Raw genomic sequence first — 21,374 nt, forward strand, 5'->3', positions numbered from 1 at the left:
TCCATTGTTGAAATTCTCCCTCCTATGCTTAATAGGTCTATTTTAAGAAAATTAAGCTCTTTGGAAATTAAAAGTTTATTTTTGAAATTTCCATTGATATTTATTTTCTGTTCCACAATCTCCAATTTTCATAGGTTTACAAGTTACAGGGACAGAGCCAAAGCCCTAATGTGATCATGTCAGTGCTTGACTGGAGTCGCATACACAAACATGTTTGATGTTATTCAAGCTTTACAAATACTTTTAACCTAATAACAGCAAACAAAAACAGAACATAATAAAATAACAGGCCTAGTCTCTTCAGCTGAAAAAAAAAAAAAGAAGCCAGACATTTCCTTTCTCTGGGGTATACTGTATGTGTTCATTTGCATGTGTTGTGTGTGTGTGTGTGTGTGTGTAGTGACAATGAGGGTGCACATAAAAATGCTGCACGAGGTGAAAGCATAGAACAGAGAATTTGCAGAAATTCTGGGCCAGGACAGTGAGTATTTCAAGGCAAATTCTTCCACTAGGGCCAGTGCTGTGGCGTTAAGCTTTCAACTGCAGCACCAGAATCCCACATGTCCTGGCTGCTCCACTTCCAATTCAGCTCTCTGCTGATGGTCTAGAAAACAGAGCAGGATGGCCCAAGTGCTTGGGCCCCTACACCCAGGAGGGAGACCTAGATGAAGCTTCTGGCTGCTGGCTTCAGCATGGCCTGCCCTGGCTGTTGCAGCCATTTGGGGAGTGAACCAGCAGATGGAAGACTTCTCTCTCCCTCTCCCTCTCTCCCTCTCTCTGTAACTCTGCCTTTCAAATAAAATATATATAAAAAAGTTCTTCTACTACTCAGGATGTCCATCTTAAAGGATCTAAGAATTGGTGAGATGCTATGGTGCTGGATTGAATATCTACTAATACAAAACAACAACAAAACCTCAAGGGTCTATTAATCTTACAGCAAGATCCAAATGGGCAACAACATGGAGATGTTGGATGCTGCTGGTGCTCCAACAAGATCCATTTATCAGGCCAGTGGACCCAACCCCAGCTGCTGTGAGCTCAGTTACCAGGAACTTCTTTCTATGGGGAACTGCTTCTTGACCAAGCTTGTGTCTTTCTATCTGGGAAATTATGCTGTAGTTATCATTAAAACAAGAACAGAGGCCAGCGCTGTGGTTAAGCAGCTGCCTGCCTCCCATATGGGTGCCAGTTTGAGACTCAGCTGCTCTGCTTCTGTTCTGGCTCCCTGCTAATAAGCCTGGGAAAGCAGTGGAAGATGGCCCAAGTACTTGGGACACTAGACCCACGTGGGAGACCAGGAAGAAGCTCCTGACTCCTGGCTCCTGGCTCCTGGCTTCAGCCTGGCCCAGTCCCAGCCATTGCAGCCCTTTGGGGAGTGGACCAATTCTCTCTCTCCTTTCTCCTACTCTGACTTTCAAATAAATAAATAAATAAATAAATAAAATGTTAAAAATGAGAATAATATTATTACCCAGTCCAAGGAGCTGACGGCTTTGTGAGAAAATACATCTTCTAATCGTGTGGCTGGCACAAAGCAAGTACTGAATACATGTTGGCTGCCTTATCCACTGCCTACATTTATTTATTCTTTCTTTTTTGCTAAGTATAGGAGAGAACTGATGTTCCAAAGAGATTTCCACTTATATTTACCAAGTACACGTTCTCTGTTTGCTATTCACATGGAAATCAGACTGCTTTTTATTTATCTATGAATTATTTTTATACTTTAATAACTCCCATTTTCCTTCAGGTTAGTAGTCTATTTCTGTCTGCTAGAATAAATCTCACTGCTTATAATATCTTCATAGTACACTACGTGGAAGTGTCTACATTTCATAATACTTGGGTAGTAAAGTGTCCTTTTTTAAAGGATTATGCTTAATATAGGGAAATCAGAATGGAAGGAATGATTACACACATTTCAAAGTGAATCATCTTTGGAATGGAAGTGAAGTGCTGTTTTTCTGCTTGAATTCAAAATCAGCATGCGTTCTACTTTTAGAGCTTTTTGATAAAGGAGCCAGCCCTGTGAAAGTGCCAGGGAAGGGGAAGGGTGGCATCTTTCAACTCTTCGGGATTTGTGCATGTGAGACAACATGAATTTAAATGTTTCCCCCGTCTGAGGAAGGGTGCACTGAAGGGTAGGGAATGTGGCTTCCACAAAACACAAAAGGTCTTAGTAATTAACCTTCAATGCTCCATGCAGAGCTCTTGCTAGGAAGGCCAGAAGAGAGAAGGACTAGAACTTGGAATGTGTAACATCCCTCTCTGCAAGAGCCAAAAAGCACGGGCTGTGGGGTGGGACCTATCTAAGTTTGAATTTCTGCTTTGCTTTTTAAAAACTTTGGGAGAGCTACTAACTCTGTTTCCACATTTATAAAATGTAATAAATACCTACATTTCATGGAGTTGTTCATAATGACACTAAACTGGGTTATGTTTTTCAGCACTTAACATCGTACCTGGTATGCAGTATGTGCGCAGTAATGGTAGCTGTTATTACTAATTATCACTGCTGGATTCAGTGACTGTTTTTCCATTAGCTTGACATAGAAATACTTGCTTATCTCTCCAAACGGGAATGGCAATTGCTTTTCCTTCCTTCATACTTTAAAATAAAGAGAATTTGACACCTTTGTGTGTAACCCTGCAAATCCCAGCAAAATACACTTTCTTTCTTTCTTTTTAAAGATTGATTTATTTATTTGAAAGTCAGAGTTACAGAGAGAAGAAAGACAGAGAGAGGAAAAAGAGAGAGAGAGAGAAAGAGAGAGAGACACACCTTCCATTCACTGGTTCACTCCCCAATTGGCTGCAACGGCTGGAGCTGCGCCATCTGAAGCCAGGAGCCAGGAGCCAGGAGCTTCCTCCAGGTCTCCCACGCAGGTGCAGGGGCCCAAGGACTTGGGCCATCTTTTACTGCTTTCCCAGGCCATAGCAGAGAGCTGGATCGGAAGTAGAGCAGCTGGGTCTCTAACCGGCGCCCATATGGGATGCTGGTGCTTCAGACCAGGGCGTTAACCTGCTGTACCACAGCGCCGGCCCCCGCAAAATACACTTTCATCTATTATCTTTTAACACAGGGCAGAGAAACTGTTTGTACTCAAGGGAGAAAGAAGTGGAAGAAATGCCCTATGATTGGTGTCAGAGCTACCTTATGGCCGTCTAATGTAAAAGGTAGGGACAGTTCAATCGGGCCAGATCAGGCATCAGGGCATCGGAGAGAGCCACCACGTCCCATCACTGACCTTGGAGAGGGGCACTGGCTCTGGTTCTAGCAGCTGCCGGCTTACAGAGGGCTCGGTGCTTGAGGAAGCAGTTCTTTCCAGGATGTGGATACTCTGAAAGTAGAAGGAAACACAGCCCAGCGTAAGACAGCTCATTTCTCACGTGGAAGGTCATGGCAGTGGGAGCATACAGACCGTGATAGAAATGATAAGTTCCTCAGCAGACCAAAGGCAGCACCAGCAGTCAGGAAGATCCGTCAGAGCAGGGGCCTGTTTTCCCCTCTTCTGGTTTTGCTGCTGAATTGCTGCTGCAATGCTAGTTTTAACTCAGAGAGTCACAAACTTTTTGAGAGACACACACAAATAGAGAGTACGTCTGAAATTTTTACATCTCTAAGAATGGTGCATCTACTGTAGCCTTACATAGCAATTTTCTCACCTGTCCAAAAGAGAATGGCAACAAAGAGAAGGCTATTTCAAATAGTCCACAGCATTAATACCTTTTAGTCCTTAAGAGTTTCTTATTAAAGCACACAAAGAAAATAATTAATCAAATATAATGAACAGGTGTCCTTTACAAAGACTAAAGAGTATTTCTTGATTAGTGATATAATATTCCAATATTTCAACACACAAAGTACATGAACAGGCAACTAACGTAGAAAATTTGAAAAGATGTTCAACCTCAAAAGAACTCAAAAAAATAAAAATCAAAAGAATGATGTTTTTTAACTACCAGATTTAAGAATGGATCAAGGTTGGGAGAAAGGAGTAAAAACTGGGTATGATCTTTTTAAGGCGAAATTTTGCAAATATCTTTGGAGAAAGGAGTGCATGCCTCATTGATCCAGAAAGCCCATAGCTAGATGTCTCAGGAAAGAAGCAGATAAGCATGCAATGATACTAGAAAAATACATGTTTATTGAAGCATTATTTGAGTAAAATATATCTAATACATATAAAAATAGTATAGACTATTAAGAAAATACCAAAATGGCAATATGATTTGTCTTTAAAAAATTAAGCTAAAAAATCTGTATAGTATGATGATATTATACCTATAATTACAATTTATTCCAGAATGTTAATGGGACTAAAGAAAGGTAGTAGGTTTATAGGCACAGTTTAAAAATTTTATTTCTTAATAGTTTTCTGATCAAAAAATGTTTGTTTTTCTTTGTGTGTGGGAGGGGGTGGCATTGTGGCACAGCGCATTAAGCTGCCACCTGTGAATGCTGTCATCCCATACTGGAGTGCCAGTTTGAGTCCTAGATACTCCACTTCCTATGCAGCTCCCTGCTGATGTGCCTGGGAAGGCTATGAAAATGTCACAAGCTCTTGGACCCCCGTCACCCATGTGGGAGACCTGGATGCAATGCCAGGTTCCTGGCTTCAACCTGGACCAACCCTGGTCATTGCGCCCATTTAGGGAGTGAACCAGTAGTTGGGAGATTCTATCTCTCTCAGTTTCGTGTTAAGGGTCTGGGAAAAGCAGCAGAAGATGGCCCAAGTGTCTGGGCCCCTGCCACCCATGTGAAAGACCCAGATGAAGCTCCTGGCTCCTGGCTTCAGACTGACTCAGCCCTGGTCTTTGAGGCCATCTGGGGAGTGAACCAGTGGATGGAAGATGTCTTTCTGTGTCTTTCTCTCTATAACTCTTTTGAATAAATCAATCTTTCAAAAAAGAGATGTTTGTTTTGATGTGAAAAATTTTGAAGTCCATGAATAGTTTTTTCATAATAATCATTTGCTATGGACTTTTTAAAGGGTTTATTACTTAAACAACTAGTGTGCATAGAACGGTATTTTAGCTTGTAATTTACAGTATTCAAATGATGCAAATCGGAAAACTAGGTTTCGAGAAAGTATGCCCAGCGGGCGCCACAGCTCAATAGGCTAATCCTCTGCCTGTGGCGCTGGCACACCGGGTTCTAGTCCCGGTTGGGGTGCCAGATTCTGTCCCGGTTGCCCCTCTTCCAGGCCAGCTCTCTGCTGAGGCCCGGGAGTGCAGTGAAGGATGGCCCAAGTCCTTGGACCCTGCACCCCGTGGGAGACCAGGAGAAGCACCTGGCTCCTGGCTTCAGATCAGCGTGGTGCGCCAGCCGCAGCAGCCATTGGAGGGTGAACCAATGGCAAAGGAAGACCTTTCTCTTTGTCTCTCACTGTCCACTCTTCCTGTCAAAAAAAAAAAATAATAATAAAAAGAAAGTATGCCCAAGGTTCCCCGAGATAATGACTGACAGCTGGACTGGGAGCCAACCCTGGCTGACACCTGTGCTGCTAATTTTTTTTTTTTTTTTTTTTTGACAGGCAGAGTTAGACAGTGAGAGAGAGAGACAGAGAGAAAGGTCTTCCTTTTTCTGTTGGTTCACCCCCTAAATGGCTGCCACGGCCGGCGCTGCATCGATCTGAAGCCAGGAGCCAGGTGCTTCCTCCTGGTCTCCCATGTGGGTCCAGGGCCCAAGCACTTGGGCCATCCTCCACTGCCTTCCCAGGCCACAGCAGTTTTTTTTTTTTTTTTTTAAGATTGTTTGATTGATTAATTGATCGATTTTTCCACATAGGTACTTGGGCCATCTTCTGCTGCTTTCCCAGGTGCATTAGCAGGGAGCTGGATTGGAAGTGGAACAGCTGGGACTTGAACTGGAACTCATAGGGGAAATTGGTACCACAGGCTGTGGCTTTACCCTCTATGCCACAGTCACGGCCCTAGACTCCAGTTTTAATGTACAGTTAAAAATAAAAAAAAATAAAAGAATTAGAACTATAGAGAAGTCACATACTTTAGTAGGAAAGTTCCCTTCCTCTTGCTATTTTTTTATTAACATAAAGTTCAGTCAAGTAAATATAATAAAGCAGGATAACAGATACTTCTAGTGAAATACGCCATTCATTCATTCATTCATACATTCACTCATTTGTTCATTCAATTAACTGACAAAACATTATTGGGCACCTATACTGCACCAGGCACAAATGACGGAGCAACAGAAAAAAAAAAAAAAAACAAAACAAGGGAATTGCATTTGTTATGATTATATTCTTGGATACAAGATCCAATGAAGCTGAGTACATTTCTGTAGGCCAGGGATTAATCCAATCACGACCTTCACCCCTTACCTCCTCAAAATAGTATGAGCAGCAAAACCAGGAAAGAAACTTGACCTTAGCAACTATGTAAGCAGCAAACAAAAGATTAACTCAAGTCAACTGCTCAGGGGAAGAAAGCTAAATTCTCTAATTTCCTAATCAAGCCAAAGACACACGAATCAATTTGATATATTTTTTATCGCTTCTCGGCCTTTTGGCTAAGATCAAGTGTAATTTGGTATATTTTAAATAAAAATCAATTTAGTATATTTTAATCATACATATATCTCCTCATTATTTTAAAGGAAATATCTAAGTACCTGAAGATTATATTTTAATAGCAGCTATAAAGATGAGTTTAAACTCATCATACCCAGTCTTGGAGTATAGCTAGGTTTGAAGGTTCCTGAAGGTAGGGACAAGTTCATGTTCATCTCCTCTCCCCACCAACCCACCCCATCCTAGCACAACACCTGCACATTCTTGCTAGTCAAAAATTTCTGGAACTTCTCAGTGCTTTCTGATTAACTTGTAGAAAGCAATTACAAGCAATAATTAATGCATAATTAGGCATACAAGTATCACGCAGCTTCAGCTTGGAATCATAAAAATCCCAGGATAAAACTTTTGAAAATGTTTAAAGAACATAACATTTAAGCCAAAAAAAAATCTAGTGGCTTAATTACAGAATTATTGCTTATTAGGCTTAAAGCTACAATTGATCCAGGGGAACAAATAAAATTTAATTTCACAGCTCCTTCCATTATAAAGATTAGTTATTCTTATAAAGTTCTTTAAGACCATTATTTGGACTATAATTTTTTGTACCTCCTTCACAGGATAGCTATCTTGATATTCTTTCACAGTGACTTGGAAACACATGCCACTAATTTCAAGGTGTTATACATATTACATAAGCAAATTACATAAACAGTTACGTATACCTATTAATTACTCTTTTAAAATCAAATTTTTCCTCCAATCCTTAATTCACAAACTCATTGCCAAGTCAGCTTTTGAAGAAACTTGGAACGCACAGAGAAGGCACAATTACTTACCCGCCCCTTGGTCCTCCTGCTCAGAGGGAGCTGGTGCATGTTTAGCTTAAAAATCGGGAGTCTAGGACACCTATTCACTGCCAGCTCCTTAATTTGGTAAAAGTATATCCCCGGGGTTAGCATTCACTGATCTTGATACCTCCTGGGCAGCAAGTGGAAATCAGCCAACATGGCTGTAGCGCAGGGCACTGGGTATTGGAGGTGGGTAAACAGGCAGACAATGGGACCCTTCACAATAGCTGCACAGCTCGTGCAGAGACGAACCTGACTCCCAAAACAAGAGTCCAGCAGACCTGCTGCACATTCTTGTCATTTCCTCACACTAATTTCATTTCCAAGATACAAAGAAATTACAGGAAATACTGTAGGCTGTGACTATAAATTTCTGCATAGATTCACTTGTCACTCAAATTATGGACAACACATCCCATTGGATCATTGCTCTCTGAATGTTAATTCCACTGAAACTTCATCTATCTTATCTAAATTCTTTTTATAGTCACAAATTTTAAGAAAAATATTAAAGGAAAATGTTCAAAACAATGTAGGAACTTTTCTCCAAGCTTTCGGCAGTAGGCAGACCTCTCTTCTAATCATGGCTACTCTTAACAATAGCAATACTATGTTAGTGATGCTCATCACCTTCTTAGGGAAGTACTGGTGATGATGATGCTGGTCACTGATATTTTGTGCTTTCTGTATCTCTTTCTACTTGGTTTACATGGATTAGTTCATTCCATCTTCACAACAAGTCTTTGAGTAACGACTACTGAATCTTTTTTTTTTTTTTTTTTTTTTTTTGGACAGGCAGAGTGGACAGTGAGAGCGAGAGCGAGAGAGAGAGAAAGGTCTTCCTTTGCCGTTGGTTCACCCTCCAATGGCTGCCATGGCTGGCGCGCTGCAGCTGGCGCACCGTGCTGATCCGATGGCAGGAGCCAGGTACTTATTCTGGTCTCCCATGGGGTGCAGGGCCCAAGGACTCGGGCCATCCTTCACTGCACTCCCGGGCCATAGCAGAGAGCTGGCCTGGAAGAGGGACAACTGGGACAGAATCCGGTGCCCCGACCGGGACTAGAACCCAGTGTGCCGGCGCCACAAGGTGGAGGATTAGCCTGTTGAGCCGCGGCGCCGGCCTACGACTACTCAATCTTAATTTGTGGCTGATCAGACAGACACAGAGAGGTCAAGAGAGGAACAGAGTCAGTAAGTGCTGGAATTGGAATTGAATTGAATTAAGATTTTACTTTAAAATCCAATTTAAATATTGCCTTCTAGTGGAATTAAAGGTAATGCTGAAAGACAAAACCTACAGCAATTTCAAATAGCATATGCCTTCAATAGTAACTGAACATCACAAGGCATCCTCTACAGAGATAGAAACGAGTAAAGGGAGAGAAGGAGGGAGGGAGGGGGAGGGAGGGAGGGAGGGAGGGAGGGAGAGAGAGAGGGAGGGAGGGAGGGAGGGAGAGAGGGAGAGCTTATTACAGACAAACAGAGAGAGAAGTCTCCCATCCCCTAGTTCACTCCCCAAATGGCCATGGTGGCTGGAGCTTGGTCGATCCAATGCCAGGAGCCAGGAGTTTCCTTCAGGTCTTTCACATGGGTGCAGGGGCCCAAGCACTTGGGCCATCTTCTACTGCTATCCCAGGCCACAGGCAGAGAGCTGGATCAGAAGAGGAGTTTCTGGGACAAGAATTGGTGCCCTTATGGGATGCCAGCACCACAGGCAGGGGCTTAGCCTGTTGCGCCACAGCACCGGCCCCAAGGCAGTTAGTTTGCAATCTTTGTAGCAACCTGAAGGTTAATTTCCAATTTCCAATTTTCAAGAACCAAATGCAAGTGAGCTAGCTTTTACCTTGGGGATGCAATGTACGATAAAGAGGAAAAAATACGTGTTTTGTAACACAGACCAGCATATGAATCCTCATTCTATTTACCATATGATGTAGACATATCTGTCTTAGCGTCTATCTGTAAAATGGGTTGATAACATCTACCTTATGAAACACTGCAAGTCACAGAGTTGATATCTAGCGTATGTATAGTGCTGCCCAGAGCTGGTATACAGTAGGCACTCAATAAATGGCAGCTACCACCTCAGTTACAAACAGTGCAAGAATAAATTTCTAGAAACCTTATACATTCTCGCTGCCACAGAACGATGCCCATAAGCAGTAACCCTACTACTTTCCCTATCATAGCAATGACCTTGCTCTCACTGATAGATGGCACAAGTGCATTAATGGTGGGCCTCCATGTATTCTCCGCTAAAACAAAGGAAAATAGAACATTTTACAGATAATAACTGGATAAAGTCCACACAGTACCCTGGTAAACCCTGGAAGGCATAAAACAGAGTCATCACAGTCTACACAGAATACCCGAGTCATTCTGAATCAATAGCTACAACCCCACGTTGACCTGGTCTGCTTTTGGGAACCCTGCATTGTAGGAAATACCATTTGGATCCCTTAAGTGGCCCTTTGATGGCTGAGAGTAGTTCAGTGATCTTGACTGTGAAGTTGATACAATACACAGGAATAAGCAGAAAATTCCTATGGTTGCCCTCAGATAGAAACACAACCAGGAAACATACTGGTGAACTCACTCCTCTTTCTACACTCTGAACCCTCGGCAGTATAACAAAATCACTGGAAACCACAGCAACAGGAGTAAAAGCAGACACCGATCATACTTCATTGCAGCAATCACAAACAAATGGCAAATAATATCAGCAAACAGTAGGCCATTTCGAGAGCAAAGGTTCTGGAACAAGAGGTGAATTTAAAAGAAAGAGAAGTTGCCTGTGATTTGAGAACATCATCAAAGTTAATCTGTAATTTTCGAAAAGGCTTTCACAATTACCCAGAGTGCACAGAAGTTTTCAGGATGACCAGCACTCACATGAATTTGCGAACAACCACAGGCTAAAAGGAAAAACTCCTGTCTATCTTCTTATCATGGAGGTAGGAACCTCTGAGGGAGAGAGTGGCACTGTGTGGTCATACTTGGAATTTCAGAGCACTTTTATCTACGATGTGCCTATGTGCACTCATAAATAATTGCTGAATGGAAGAATGAACAAATATTTGCAATAATACTTATATACACGGTGCCTAAGTTCCTGCTCAGACACGTTTAGATTGCCCAACATGGGCAATAAAGAGCACAAAAGTGACCCAGCTCATGCATGACCTGGCACCTCAAACATGGTTTTAAAAATTTGCTTCAGTGGCCAGCTGTGTGGCACAGTGGGTAAAGCTGCCGCCTGTGATTTCAGAATCCCATATGGGCACCAGTTCCAGCCCCAGCTGCTCTACTTCTGATCTAGCTCCCTGCTAATGTGCCTGGGAAAGCAGGGGAGGATGGCCCAAGTGCTTGGGCTCCGGCACCCACAATGGAGTTCCAGAAGAAGCTCCTAGCTCCTAGCTTCAGATCGAATCAGCTCCAGCCATTGCAGCCTTCTGGGGAATGAACCAATGGATGCTATCTCTCTCTATATATAACTCTGTTTTTCAAGTAAATAAATAAATCTTTAAAAAAAAAAAAAAAACTTGCTCCAAGTTTCCCATGAAACTTCATATCTTTTATATTCATTTGATTTCTAGTATTCTGCTTGTAGAGTTAGGACTTAGAATTGTACTATTAAAATAATGGACACCTTCAAGTTGTGGGTCTGCTTCTTGGTGAGCAGAAATCCAAAGCGCCACCAGAAGTAGCTGTCACACCAAGTAACTGATTTGAAGACCAGACAAGGAGACAACAGAGAATCATTTCCAAAACCATCGTTCCCTGAGCATATCTTATGTCAAGAAGCCTAGCACCAAACTGTTGAAATCTTTACTTAGTATAGAGTTGGTCTTCTGTATATAAAGATAATTAAAAACGAATCTTAATGAAGAATGGGATGGGAGAGGGGGCAGGAGGTGGGACAGGAAGATGGGTATGGGGGGGGAAGAACTGTTGTATTCCTAAAGCTGTACCTATGAAATTTGTATTTATTAAATAAAAGTTTTCTTAAAAAAAAAAAGGAAGGCAGCTGGCACCTTGTATGAAATACACAATATATGGGGGACTTTTCTGTATCTGCGAGAGCATTTTACTTACAGTCTAGGGAAGTCACTGTAGGAGGTAGACAGAGGGAAATAATATTTTAGTCTAAGTTTAAAATCAAATAAAGCAGTATGATAGACTTATGATCCTTGAGGAGGATGTCTTCCCAATCCTCATGTAACACCTAAAATGCTAGTCTGTGACAGTGATGATTTGCACACCTGGGTGAGCAGAAGTCTCCTGGGGAAACTCGTGCAATTGGCAGATTCCCAGGCCTAATCCACAGCCTCCTGAGAGAGACCCTCAGGGGTTCAGTAACCGACGGTAGCACGGCTCTGTGTGCTGCTGTGCCCAAGAACCTAACAGAGCGAGCTTTGCATCTGACAAGCAAATTCACTGCTATAAAAATGCCATCATAAGGTAATTAGGGGAGAACCTGAAGTGAAAAGCGGACAAAACCTGGCCTGCAGCGAGCGCTGCCGCAGGCACCAGGGAAGGCAGCGAACAGATTCTTACACGGGTAACGCTGGGTTCTGAATCATTTGTGGGCAATGAGCCTCCGAGTGCCGGCGGCACATCTCCTTCCTGTGCTCTCAATTTCAGCACATTTGCTACGGACTGCACACACACTGCAAAACCCGAGCAAGGGCAGCAGGATCGCCAAAGACGGTGGTGGCAAGAAAGCCATGAGAGGACTGCTCACAGCTGTTTTTTTTTTTTTTTTAAATATTTATTTATTTATTTGAAAGTCAGAGTTACAGTGGGTGGGGGGAAAACAGAGACAGAGAGACAGAGATATCTTCCATACAATGGTGAACTCCTCAGATGGCTGCAATGGCCCAGGCTGGGATGGGCTGAAGCCAGGAACCCGGAACTTCATCCAGGTCTCCCACGTGAATGGGAGAGGCCTCCACTGCTTTTCCCAAATCATTAGCTGGATCAGAGGTGGAGCTGGATCCACCAGAGTGGTCACAAGTTGGATCAGAAGTAGAGCACCCTGGACATGAACTGTCACACATATGGGATGCCAGTGTTGCAGGCAGCAGCACTATGCCACAATGCCAGCCCCTACTCACAGCTTTTACTGGAAAAGTCTAATAGCAGTTGCCAACAAGCACATGAATAATCCAAATGTATTCCAAAAACAACATGTGTAGTAAAAATACAGAAAATTCAGGAAATCACTGATAACAAAATTCACCTATGATACCAGTACTCCATGATAATAACTATTACCATTTTGGTCTGTGTATCATTTTTATTTGTAAGCATTTATTTATTTTTTTGAAAGGCAGAATGATACAGAGAGAAAGAAAGCAGGGAATATCTTCCATCCACTGGTTCATTCCCATAGAACTCTTAATAGCTGGGACTAGACCCAACCAAAGCCAGAGATCAGGAATTCCATCTGGGTCTCCTATGTGGGTGGCAAGGACTCAAGTACTTGGGCCAACCATCCACTGCCTCCTAGGTGCACAAGCAGGAAATCATGTTGGAAGCATGGAGTAGCCAGGACTTGAACCAAGCACTCCAATGTGGGGTATGGGCATTCCAAGTAGCAGCCTAACCTGAGGTGCCACAATGCCCACTCCTGGTTTATCAACCATTTGGTTAATAGTGTCTCAGGCCAATGGGGATGTGGAAAAGAAAATCACTGTTAGTGCTAAGGGAGCAATACATAACTCAAGAGTGATTGGCAAATGCATTCTTACAAAGTCCACTCAAAGTATACAGAAGGCCTTTCTTGGACATTCAGCTTGTCGAGCTTCACGGATGTGCCAGAGATTTTTTTTTACACCAGCTTGTCTAAAAAGAAAATTTTTATGAAAATATTGTATATGAAATATAGACATTACTGAAGAGCATTTTAACTTTCTGGTTTTCTAGGCACCTTCTTCTCTTATATTGAAGGCTGCACGTATAGTAATAGATGCTGCTGCTATCAAACCTACCCAACGCCATCAGCTCATGGTTACATCTGTATATGTCTCACTGAATCACTAAAAGGAATGACCATCACCTGTCATCAGTGAGCTGAGCAGGCCACTGTTGGTTCTGGAATGTGTTGCTGCTGATAACGTAGAGAGGAATGCCCTGTATGTTGGACAAGCTTAGAGCAGGGAGACCAGTTATACAACTACGGAAGGGGCAGGTGTCTGGCACAGACGCTGCTTGGGATGCATCTTATTTTTGAATGCCTGGGCCTAAGCCCTGCCTATGCTTCTGATTCTAGCTTCCTGCTCATGTGTACGCTGGGAGGCAAGCGGGTGATGGCTTAGGTCCTTGGGTCCCTGCCACCTACGTGGAAGAACCAGATTGTGTTCCAGGCTACTGGCTTCAGCCTGGTCCACCTCTGGCTATTATGGGCATTTATGGAGTGAAACACTGGAGCTCTCTTTGTCTCTGTCTTTCTGCCTTGCAATCACAAGTTAATTCAAACAGAGAAAACTATGGCAATCGTCCAGCTGAGACTTGATGGTGACTCAGCAGGGTGGAGTGGGAGGAGGTGGCAATTGATGGCAAAATGAGATAACCTGAGGGCAGAACCAACAGGCTTTGCAGATGGTTTGGAGGGAGGTTGTAAGAAAGAGAGAGAGAGGAACCAAGGGTCACTGCTGTGTTTCTGAACTTACCAAATGAAAGGAGCTGTCATCTACTGAGACAGGGAAAGTGGAAGGAGCAGATTTGAGAGAACTAAGAGTTCAGTTTTGAGCATGTTAAGTTTGAGATGATGCTTCTGAATATCTAGGGAGACCTCTATTGGTGAGGTAGACATTACCATGACTATTTGACATCCAGGACCGGCATTTGCAAATTCTAATGCTTTCAGGGACCAGGAAATCAGAATTAGTGAGTATTGAAATACAACAAGGACAGGTGAAGACTGCAGCCTATCACAGTAAATGCCCATCAAAGTTGGAAGTTACTAAGGAGGCCAGTCTAGTGCTGCCATTAGAGATCTGGGCTCAATGTCCCCAAATCTCCCAATTTTTAATAGAAACAGAAGTCTGGATTTTTAACAATGAAATCTTAGAAGACAAAATTCAAAATATACTAAATTTAAGGAGTGCTTAGTAAATAAAGTTCTTACATCAGGACATATCAGTGTCATTAATTTACTGATGTATAATGCAAGAAAGATTTTGTTTAGCATTTTCCTAACTGACTTGAAAGTATAATTCCCTTTATACACAACATCTCAAGGGAGGAGCGTTCCTCAGTACTGGTTTATGGGTAAGTCCTAAATGTCTAATCAGTCCCTTTGTTCCTTCTTTCAAAAGTTTTATCACATATCGTATATTTATGACAGTTTATGAGTCATGGTTGATCACACACACATACACACAAATTCAGATCTGAACGAAACATGAACGGAACGACTACTAAAGTCTTCCAACCTATTAAATACCAGGTGGAGTCTTGACTTCATCAATGGTGAAATCACAGGGGCACAAGGTCACTCAGGTCCCAACTGCCCTCGCTCCTTCACCTGGTGAGCTACATACGAAACTTAGTCACAGGACAGCAGTTACCAACACACACAGATGTTCTTTGTTTTGCAAAGAAAGAATGGAAAATCTGTAATAAAAACCAAGGACTAATATTGTCTCAGATCTTTATTAGAAAATGTGTATAAGTGTTTTATTTCCAACCTCTCCTCCATGGGGCTAACCACACCAGAAGATGTACTGACCACACATTTATTGTCTCATTGCTTTCTGAGAGTGAAGAAGGCACATAGTTCTCAAGTATATTTATAGTAGGTTAAATAAAACCTGAAGAGAAAAAAGGGAGGAAAACTTTTTCTCTCACTGCTTTAAAAGTCTATTATTCCAAACGGGTTGATGCAATTTTAAGGTTTCTCAGGATATACTTTTTTTTTTCCTACTTTTTCATCTTTTTACCTACAGTGAAACCCCAGGGCGGGGATCTGCAATTAGGAATCTGTAGAAACTGAACGGGAAGAACTTGCTGTATTATCTGCTCATTGGATTTTAAGAAACTTAAACTTTGTATTAAACCAAAGGATAAGCTAAACATAACTCAGGAATGGGCCTGTGAATCATAAAGTTCTTGTAATGGCTGTGGCCCCAAGGGACTGATAATTATCCATTTATTTATTTTTTTTATTTTACAGGTAAAGATATAGACAGTGAGAGAGAGAGAGAGAGAGAGAGAGAGAAAGGTCTTCCTTCCATTGGTTCACTCCCCCATTGGCCTCTGTGCCGATCTGAAGCCAGGAGCTAGGTGCCTCCTCCTGGTCTCCCAAGCAGGTGCAGGGGCCCAAGCACCTGGGCCATCCTCCACTGCTTCCCTGGGCCACAACAGAGAGCTGGACTGGAAGAGGAGCAACCAGGACTAGAACCTAGTGCCCATATGGGATGCCAGCGCTGCAGGCAGAGGATTAACCAAGTGAGCCACGGTGCTGGCCCCTCTCCCTTTATTTTTCTCTTATCCTTTTTAAATCTGTGTCAACACCTAGAATATACTGTTAGATTCTTGCTACTACATCACCAAAGACTATAAGAAATTCAGTGTGCACTTATACAGAAGTATGAGAGCCCCTGTTAAATGTTCAAGAAATGTGAAAGCCTGCTGTTAACCATAGCCTATCTTAAATATTTAAGTTCTATAAACTTATCAATGATTTAATTATAATAAAAGCAGAGGTAATGACTACTCAAATCTCATTGATTCCTAATTATGTTATTACATTTGACTACTGTCTGTGCTTTCAATGCTATTTAGTTCTACAGTATTTAGTTTGTGGAAAACCTATATAAGGGCCGGCAATGTGGCACAGCTGCTTAAGCCACTGCCTGCAATGTCAGCATATCCCATTGGGGGCCAATTCATGTCCTGGCTGCTCCACTTCCGATCCAGCTCCCTGCTAATGGCCTGGGAAAAGCAGTGGAAGATGGCCCAAGGGTTTGGGCCCCTGCCAGAAAATCTATATAATGGGAAAACTACTGAGCATCTCTTCCCAAAGTTGTGTTTGGAATGCTGGTGGCTTGAAACTGATCATGATAGGTAGACTTATTTTTTCCAAGTATATAAAAACATCCTCCAGGATACATTAAATTTGCAGTAAAAAACTTGTCTCAAAGGAATTACAATGTGCAGTCTTACTTAAAAGAGCTCACAACATAGTTGAGGCTATCAGCACATAAAAAGATAAAAAATACAAAAATGCCAAATATTATCAGAAGGTTCTACATAAAAGTTCAGAGATGAGAGAGGGTGACGCCCGTTTGAGTAGTCAGTGAAAATGTTGCGTAAGCTGGAGGCACCAGGTGAACAGAAGAGTGGTGGGAGTTCTGCACTGGAAAGATAAATGCAGAGAAAGAGATGAGGAAACTATAGGAACCCTTAGCAGACAAAATGGTACATGTGGGGAGGAGACTGGGACATGAGGCTGGACCAGACCGTGGTGGTCACTGGATCGTCATCGTACAGTGAACAGAGATTCTTTGAAGGATCTTTAGCATGAATCTGTCATTGAGGCAATTTGAAACGGTGAGGCCGCGAAGGAGAAAGTGAGGCAAGGCACTCTGTGAGACTGTGAATGGAGGTGACGGGAGTCCGGGTTAGGGGGCTGACAACTGGGAGAAGGCAGACGGAAATGATGTTCTGCAGGAGGAAATGATCCACAGGACTTGTTAACCTACTGAATGTGAGAGGAGCCAAGGAGAAAGGCAGGGAACCCACCTCCAAGCCCTGAGAGCAAACTGGCTTACTCACGTTGACTTAAGGCACAGACAGTAGAACATCTACGTGGAAATGCTCAATCCATTTGTGACTTGGAACCAGAACCTGGGCAGCACAAGCAGATGTGCAGGCAGATCCCACTGTATGCTCAGAGACATGCGAGATCCTTTACATATATCAGGGTGCCTAGGGCCATGTGGACATTTATAACATCATTCGTGGGCCATACAAAATTATCAACTTAAAAATTAGCCTGCTACAGATTTACTGAATTTCAAGTCCTGCCTGTTTTTGCCTTGGCAGGGCCAAACCAAATGATTTCACTGGCCTTATTCAGCCTGTGGGCCACAGGTTCCCCCCCACCCCCCTTCCAACTACTAAATTTAGGAGAGAAACTGGGCTGGAATTGGTAGTTTGGCTCCATCTTGCACAGATGTCAGTTAAATCGGGAGCATGGATAGTTTATCACACTTTCTTTTTGTCCTCTCATAACAAAAACAGTTTTCACAAAAAAGAGATGCAAATAAAAAGCACTAAATCTTATCACAGTATCACTCAAAACTGCTTGTTCGCTGCATCCATTCTAGATTTCAGGTAGTGACTGAGATAGCGAAGGAAAAACAGAACCGTGATTGTTTTTTATTCTCATCTCCCTTGAAGGAGAGGGACAGACAAAAACCATGAGTCAGGAAGGAACCAGAGGAAAGTATGGGGGAGTTTCCACCTGCTGAGATAAACAGGGATAAAAGTAAACTCTCCTTTAAAAAATAACAGTGTCTCTTACTGTTCACAATTAATTTATGGAAATCACTCGCATCATAAAACTTTCCATTTGCAAACCAGTTAGGAGTCACACAGTCCACCTTCACACTCCTCTGGCCCTGGAGCTCAAGGACAACAGGCACATTAACAGCGCTCACTTGACAGATGTCTCTTTAGCAATCACCAGTCTCTTCTATTTGCTGGAACTCCCTAGGGTGAGCTGGGCGGACCCCTTCCTTCCCACTAGCAGCCAGGAAGGTCAGGCTGCTCAATTTAAATGCCTAGGGCAAGGGGGAAACGGAGAAGCAATAACAAAAAGGAGCAGAGGGGCAGGGGAAGGGTAGACTGAACTTGCAAACTTAGACATCATCTAAGCATGCAGTAGTTATTTAAGAGATACTTTCATGTTACTCCTACTTTCTTTGACTCTACTAATGCAATACAGATTATGACTGAGCAATCACCTATTTAGTTACCAATATAACTACTTCCAGTGAACAGAAACAAATGTCCTCTTTGAGCTCAGTTACCACAGACACCAGTGGCAAACATCCCTTGTGCCTTAGGACCTGTGAAAGATATACACATTAAGGAGCTCCTGAGCCTTACAAACTTCCCTGGAATTTCTTCCAGAAATAGGAGAGGGCATGCTTGGAGGGTCTGAGACTAGGGCTTCCCTAAAGAGCACCCTGAGTAGTCCATCCTATTTAGAAGAATGAATTCACATCTAAACCAGCTATCTCAAGATCCACGTCTAACTGATATGTTACTGAGTAAGTATTCTCACACTTGTAGAAATTAGGCCATATACTTTCTTTCTTTCTTTCTTTTTTTTTTTTATTTGACAGGTAGATTTAGACTGTGAGAGAGAGACAGAGAGAAAGGTCTTCCATTGGTTCACCCCCCAAATCGCTGCTATGGCTGGCGCTGCGCCATTCCAAATGCCAGGAGCCAGGTGCTTCTTCCTGGTCTCCCACGCGGGTGCAGGGCCCAAACACCTAGGCCATCCTCCACTGCCTTCCCAGGCCACAGCAGAGAGCTGGACTGGAAGAGGAGCCACTGGGACTAGAACCCGGCACCCATATGGGATGCCAGCACCACAGGCGGAGGATTAACCAAGTGAGCCGCGGCGCCGGCCCCCATATACTTTCATTTCATTTCATTTCATTTCATTTCATTTTATTTTATTTTATTTTTTGACAGGCAGAGTGGACAGTGAGAGAGACAGAGAGAAAGGTCTTCCTTTGCCGTTGGTTCACCCTCCAATGGCTGCCGCGGCCGGAGCACCACGCTGATCCGATGGCAGGAGCCAGGTACTTATCCTGGTCTCCCATAGGGTGCAGGGCCCAAGCACTTGGGCCATCCTCCACTGCACTCCCTGGCCACAGCAGAGAGCTGGCCTGGAAGAGGGGCAACCGGGACAGAATCCGGCGCCCCGACCGGGACTAGAACCCGGTGTGCCGGCGCCGCAAGGCGGAGGATTAGCCTAGTGAGTCGCGGCGCCGGCCTACACATGAACTTTTTGAAGACTCCTTGTATGCATGGCTTTCAAAATGTTTTCCTACAAAATAAAATTATCTTTTAACTCCATATTTCATGGACATTTTGAAGTGCTCTCAAATTATAATGACAAATAGTTATTCTCAGATTTGTGTTGGCCAAAACCACTTCTTTTGACAATGAATAACATTCATGTAATTATTTCCCCAAAACAACCCTGGCAGTAGGATAGCCACTAAAATGGTTCTGAAGTAACAGCTAGGCAAAAACGATATAGGATTGGCTGCCATGGGATAATGGATGTTTTCTATCATAGCTAAACAAAGACAGTTTACTTTCCCTGTTGCCTTTACACATTGAGTTCTCAGGGGTCTTAATTCCCTGATATTACAATTTTATTTATAAGACAATTCCTGAATCTGACAAATTTTATGACACACCAAAGAGCAGTCAGGGCTTGGCAGACCAGTGAGTGCCTTATATGAAGAAGTCTACTGCAGGTTCATAGGTGCCTCTCCGTCCTCATGAATGAGAGTGGAAGCAGAACATTCAAGTTCATGATGCTGGATCCCCTGCCAGTCTGGGCAGTTAAAAGACCACAGGCCTTCTCCCAGCACCTTGTCCCCTTTCTGTGCACTGCAATCTAGGAAAAGGGTCCTAAATAACAGACAAGCAAGAGTCGGATGTTCATGATACCACCAGGTGCATCTACAACAAACAATGCCTTTTCCCAGGGAATAAAATCAATCACAACAAAATTTCAAAATTAATGAGCAGTCCCATCCCTTCTTAAAGGTTCAGTACTGACGAAATAACAAAATACACTCTTCTCTTACCTGCCTACTCTCCCTCTGGGAGGATGTGGAAGAGGAGGCACTTCTATGGGTTGGCGTGGATGTTTTATGAGCAGGGGATACGGCCTTCTCATCTGAACTCATGGCTGCAACCGGCTTCTAGTTACGTGCACTCAAGACCATCCCAGTCCTCTCTCAGGTCCGCACAGCAGGAGGGAGATGCCTGTTCAGCCTCATTCCATTTCAAAAATCACATTTGACTAGGAAGGAGCAGGCAAATATTGAGGGTGTCCACTCCACCTAAATGCAAAATAAACAGAAAAGCCTCATGTAAGTGAAAGAGACGAATATTTACAAAGAAGAAGATGCACGTGTGAATGGATGGGCCTGGAAGTCAGAGCTGAGATCTGCTGGATGAGGAGTTAACTGGGTACCCGGGTGTCCAACAAGGCATGATCAAGGCAGTAATGGCGGCCAATCTAATTACAGCAGAGAGACGGTGACACAATGGCCCAGGAAACACAAAGGCCAGCTCCTGTGGGGCCTCGTTGGCTGTGATGGTCTAAATGTGTCCCTTGAAATTAATATTTTAGAAATTTAATCTCCAATGCAACAATATTGGGAGGTAGCGTATAATGGGGTGATGAGGGCCTCATGCTCAAAAATGGATTACTGCCAGTATAAATAGGAGTGAGGGAATGGGTTCTGTCTCCTCTGTTCCACTGCCACGGAAGCACATGGTATTTCTCCCTTCCAGGGGTTACTATGGTCAAGGTGCCATCTTGGAATCAGAAAGGCCTGGCCCTCACTTACAAGCAATTTGATCTTGGCCTCCCCAAATTTATAAAGAATGTATGTTTTTGGGACTGGCATTGTGGCATAACAGGCTAAGCTGCCACGTGTGACGCCAGCATCCCATATGCGCATCAGTTTGAGTCCTGGCTGCTACACTTCTGACCCATCTCCCTGCTAGCATGCCTGGGAAGACAGCAGAAAATGGTCCAAGTATCTGGGTCATGGCCCCAACATGAGAACCCAGATGGAGTTCTAGGCTCCTGGTATCAGCCTGGAGCAGCCCCGACCATCGCAGCCATTTGGGAAGTGAAACCAAGATTTATCACTGTGACTGCATGGCAGTGGTGGGAAAGGCAGGCTAAGGAAGGCTCTCAGGTATTTAG

The 21,374-nt window shown here is 43.2% G+C and overlaps 1 protein-coding gene and 1 pseudogene across 29 annotated transcripts in view; one reads left to right on the forward strand and one right to left on the reverse strand.

Annotated features, from left to right (window-relative positions):
• The window catches only part of OSBPL6 (oxysterol binding protein like 6), a 216,441-nt gene that overhangs the window by 68,017 nt on the left and 127,050 nt on the right, over positions 1-21,374 (reverse strand). For 22 of the 29 annotated variants that reach the window (XM_089328088.1, XM_070070614.2, XM_070070607.2 and 19 more), the window contains 2 exons: positions 20,239-20,496; positions 3,252-3,344 (listed from right to left, as the gene is read on the reverse strand). In XM_089328088.1, coding sequence (XP_089184214.1) covers positions 3,252-3,344; positions 20,239-20,340 — 195 coding nt within the window. In that variant the 5' untranslated portion in view covers positions 20,341-20,496. Of the gene's footprint in view, positions 1-3,251; positions 3,345-7,378; positions 7,531-20,238; positions 20,497-21,374 lie in introns of those variants that run through there. The other 7 variants (XM_089328087.1, XM_089328079.1, XM_089328078.1 and 4 more) reach the window with 2 other exon arrangements.
• Positions 6,519-6,601, forward strand: LOC149127354 (U2 spliceosomal RNA; annotated as a pseudogene).

The sequence above is a fragment of the Oryctolagus cuniculus genome, chromosome 3 (assembly GCF_051225735.1).
Source record: "Oryctolagus cuniculus isolate XC-2025 breed Fujian yellow rabbit chromosome 3, ASM5122573v1, whole genome shotgun sequence".
NCBI lineage: Eukaryota > Metazoa > Chordata > Mammalia > Lagomorpha > Leporidae > Oryctolagus > Oryctolagus cuniculus.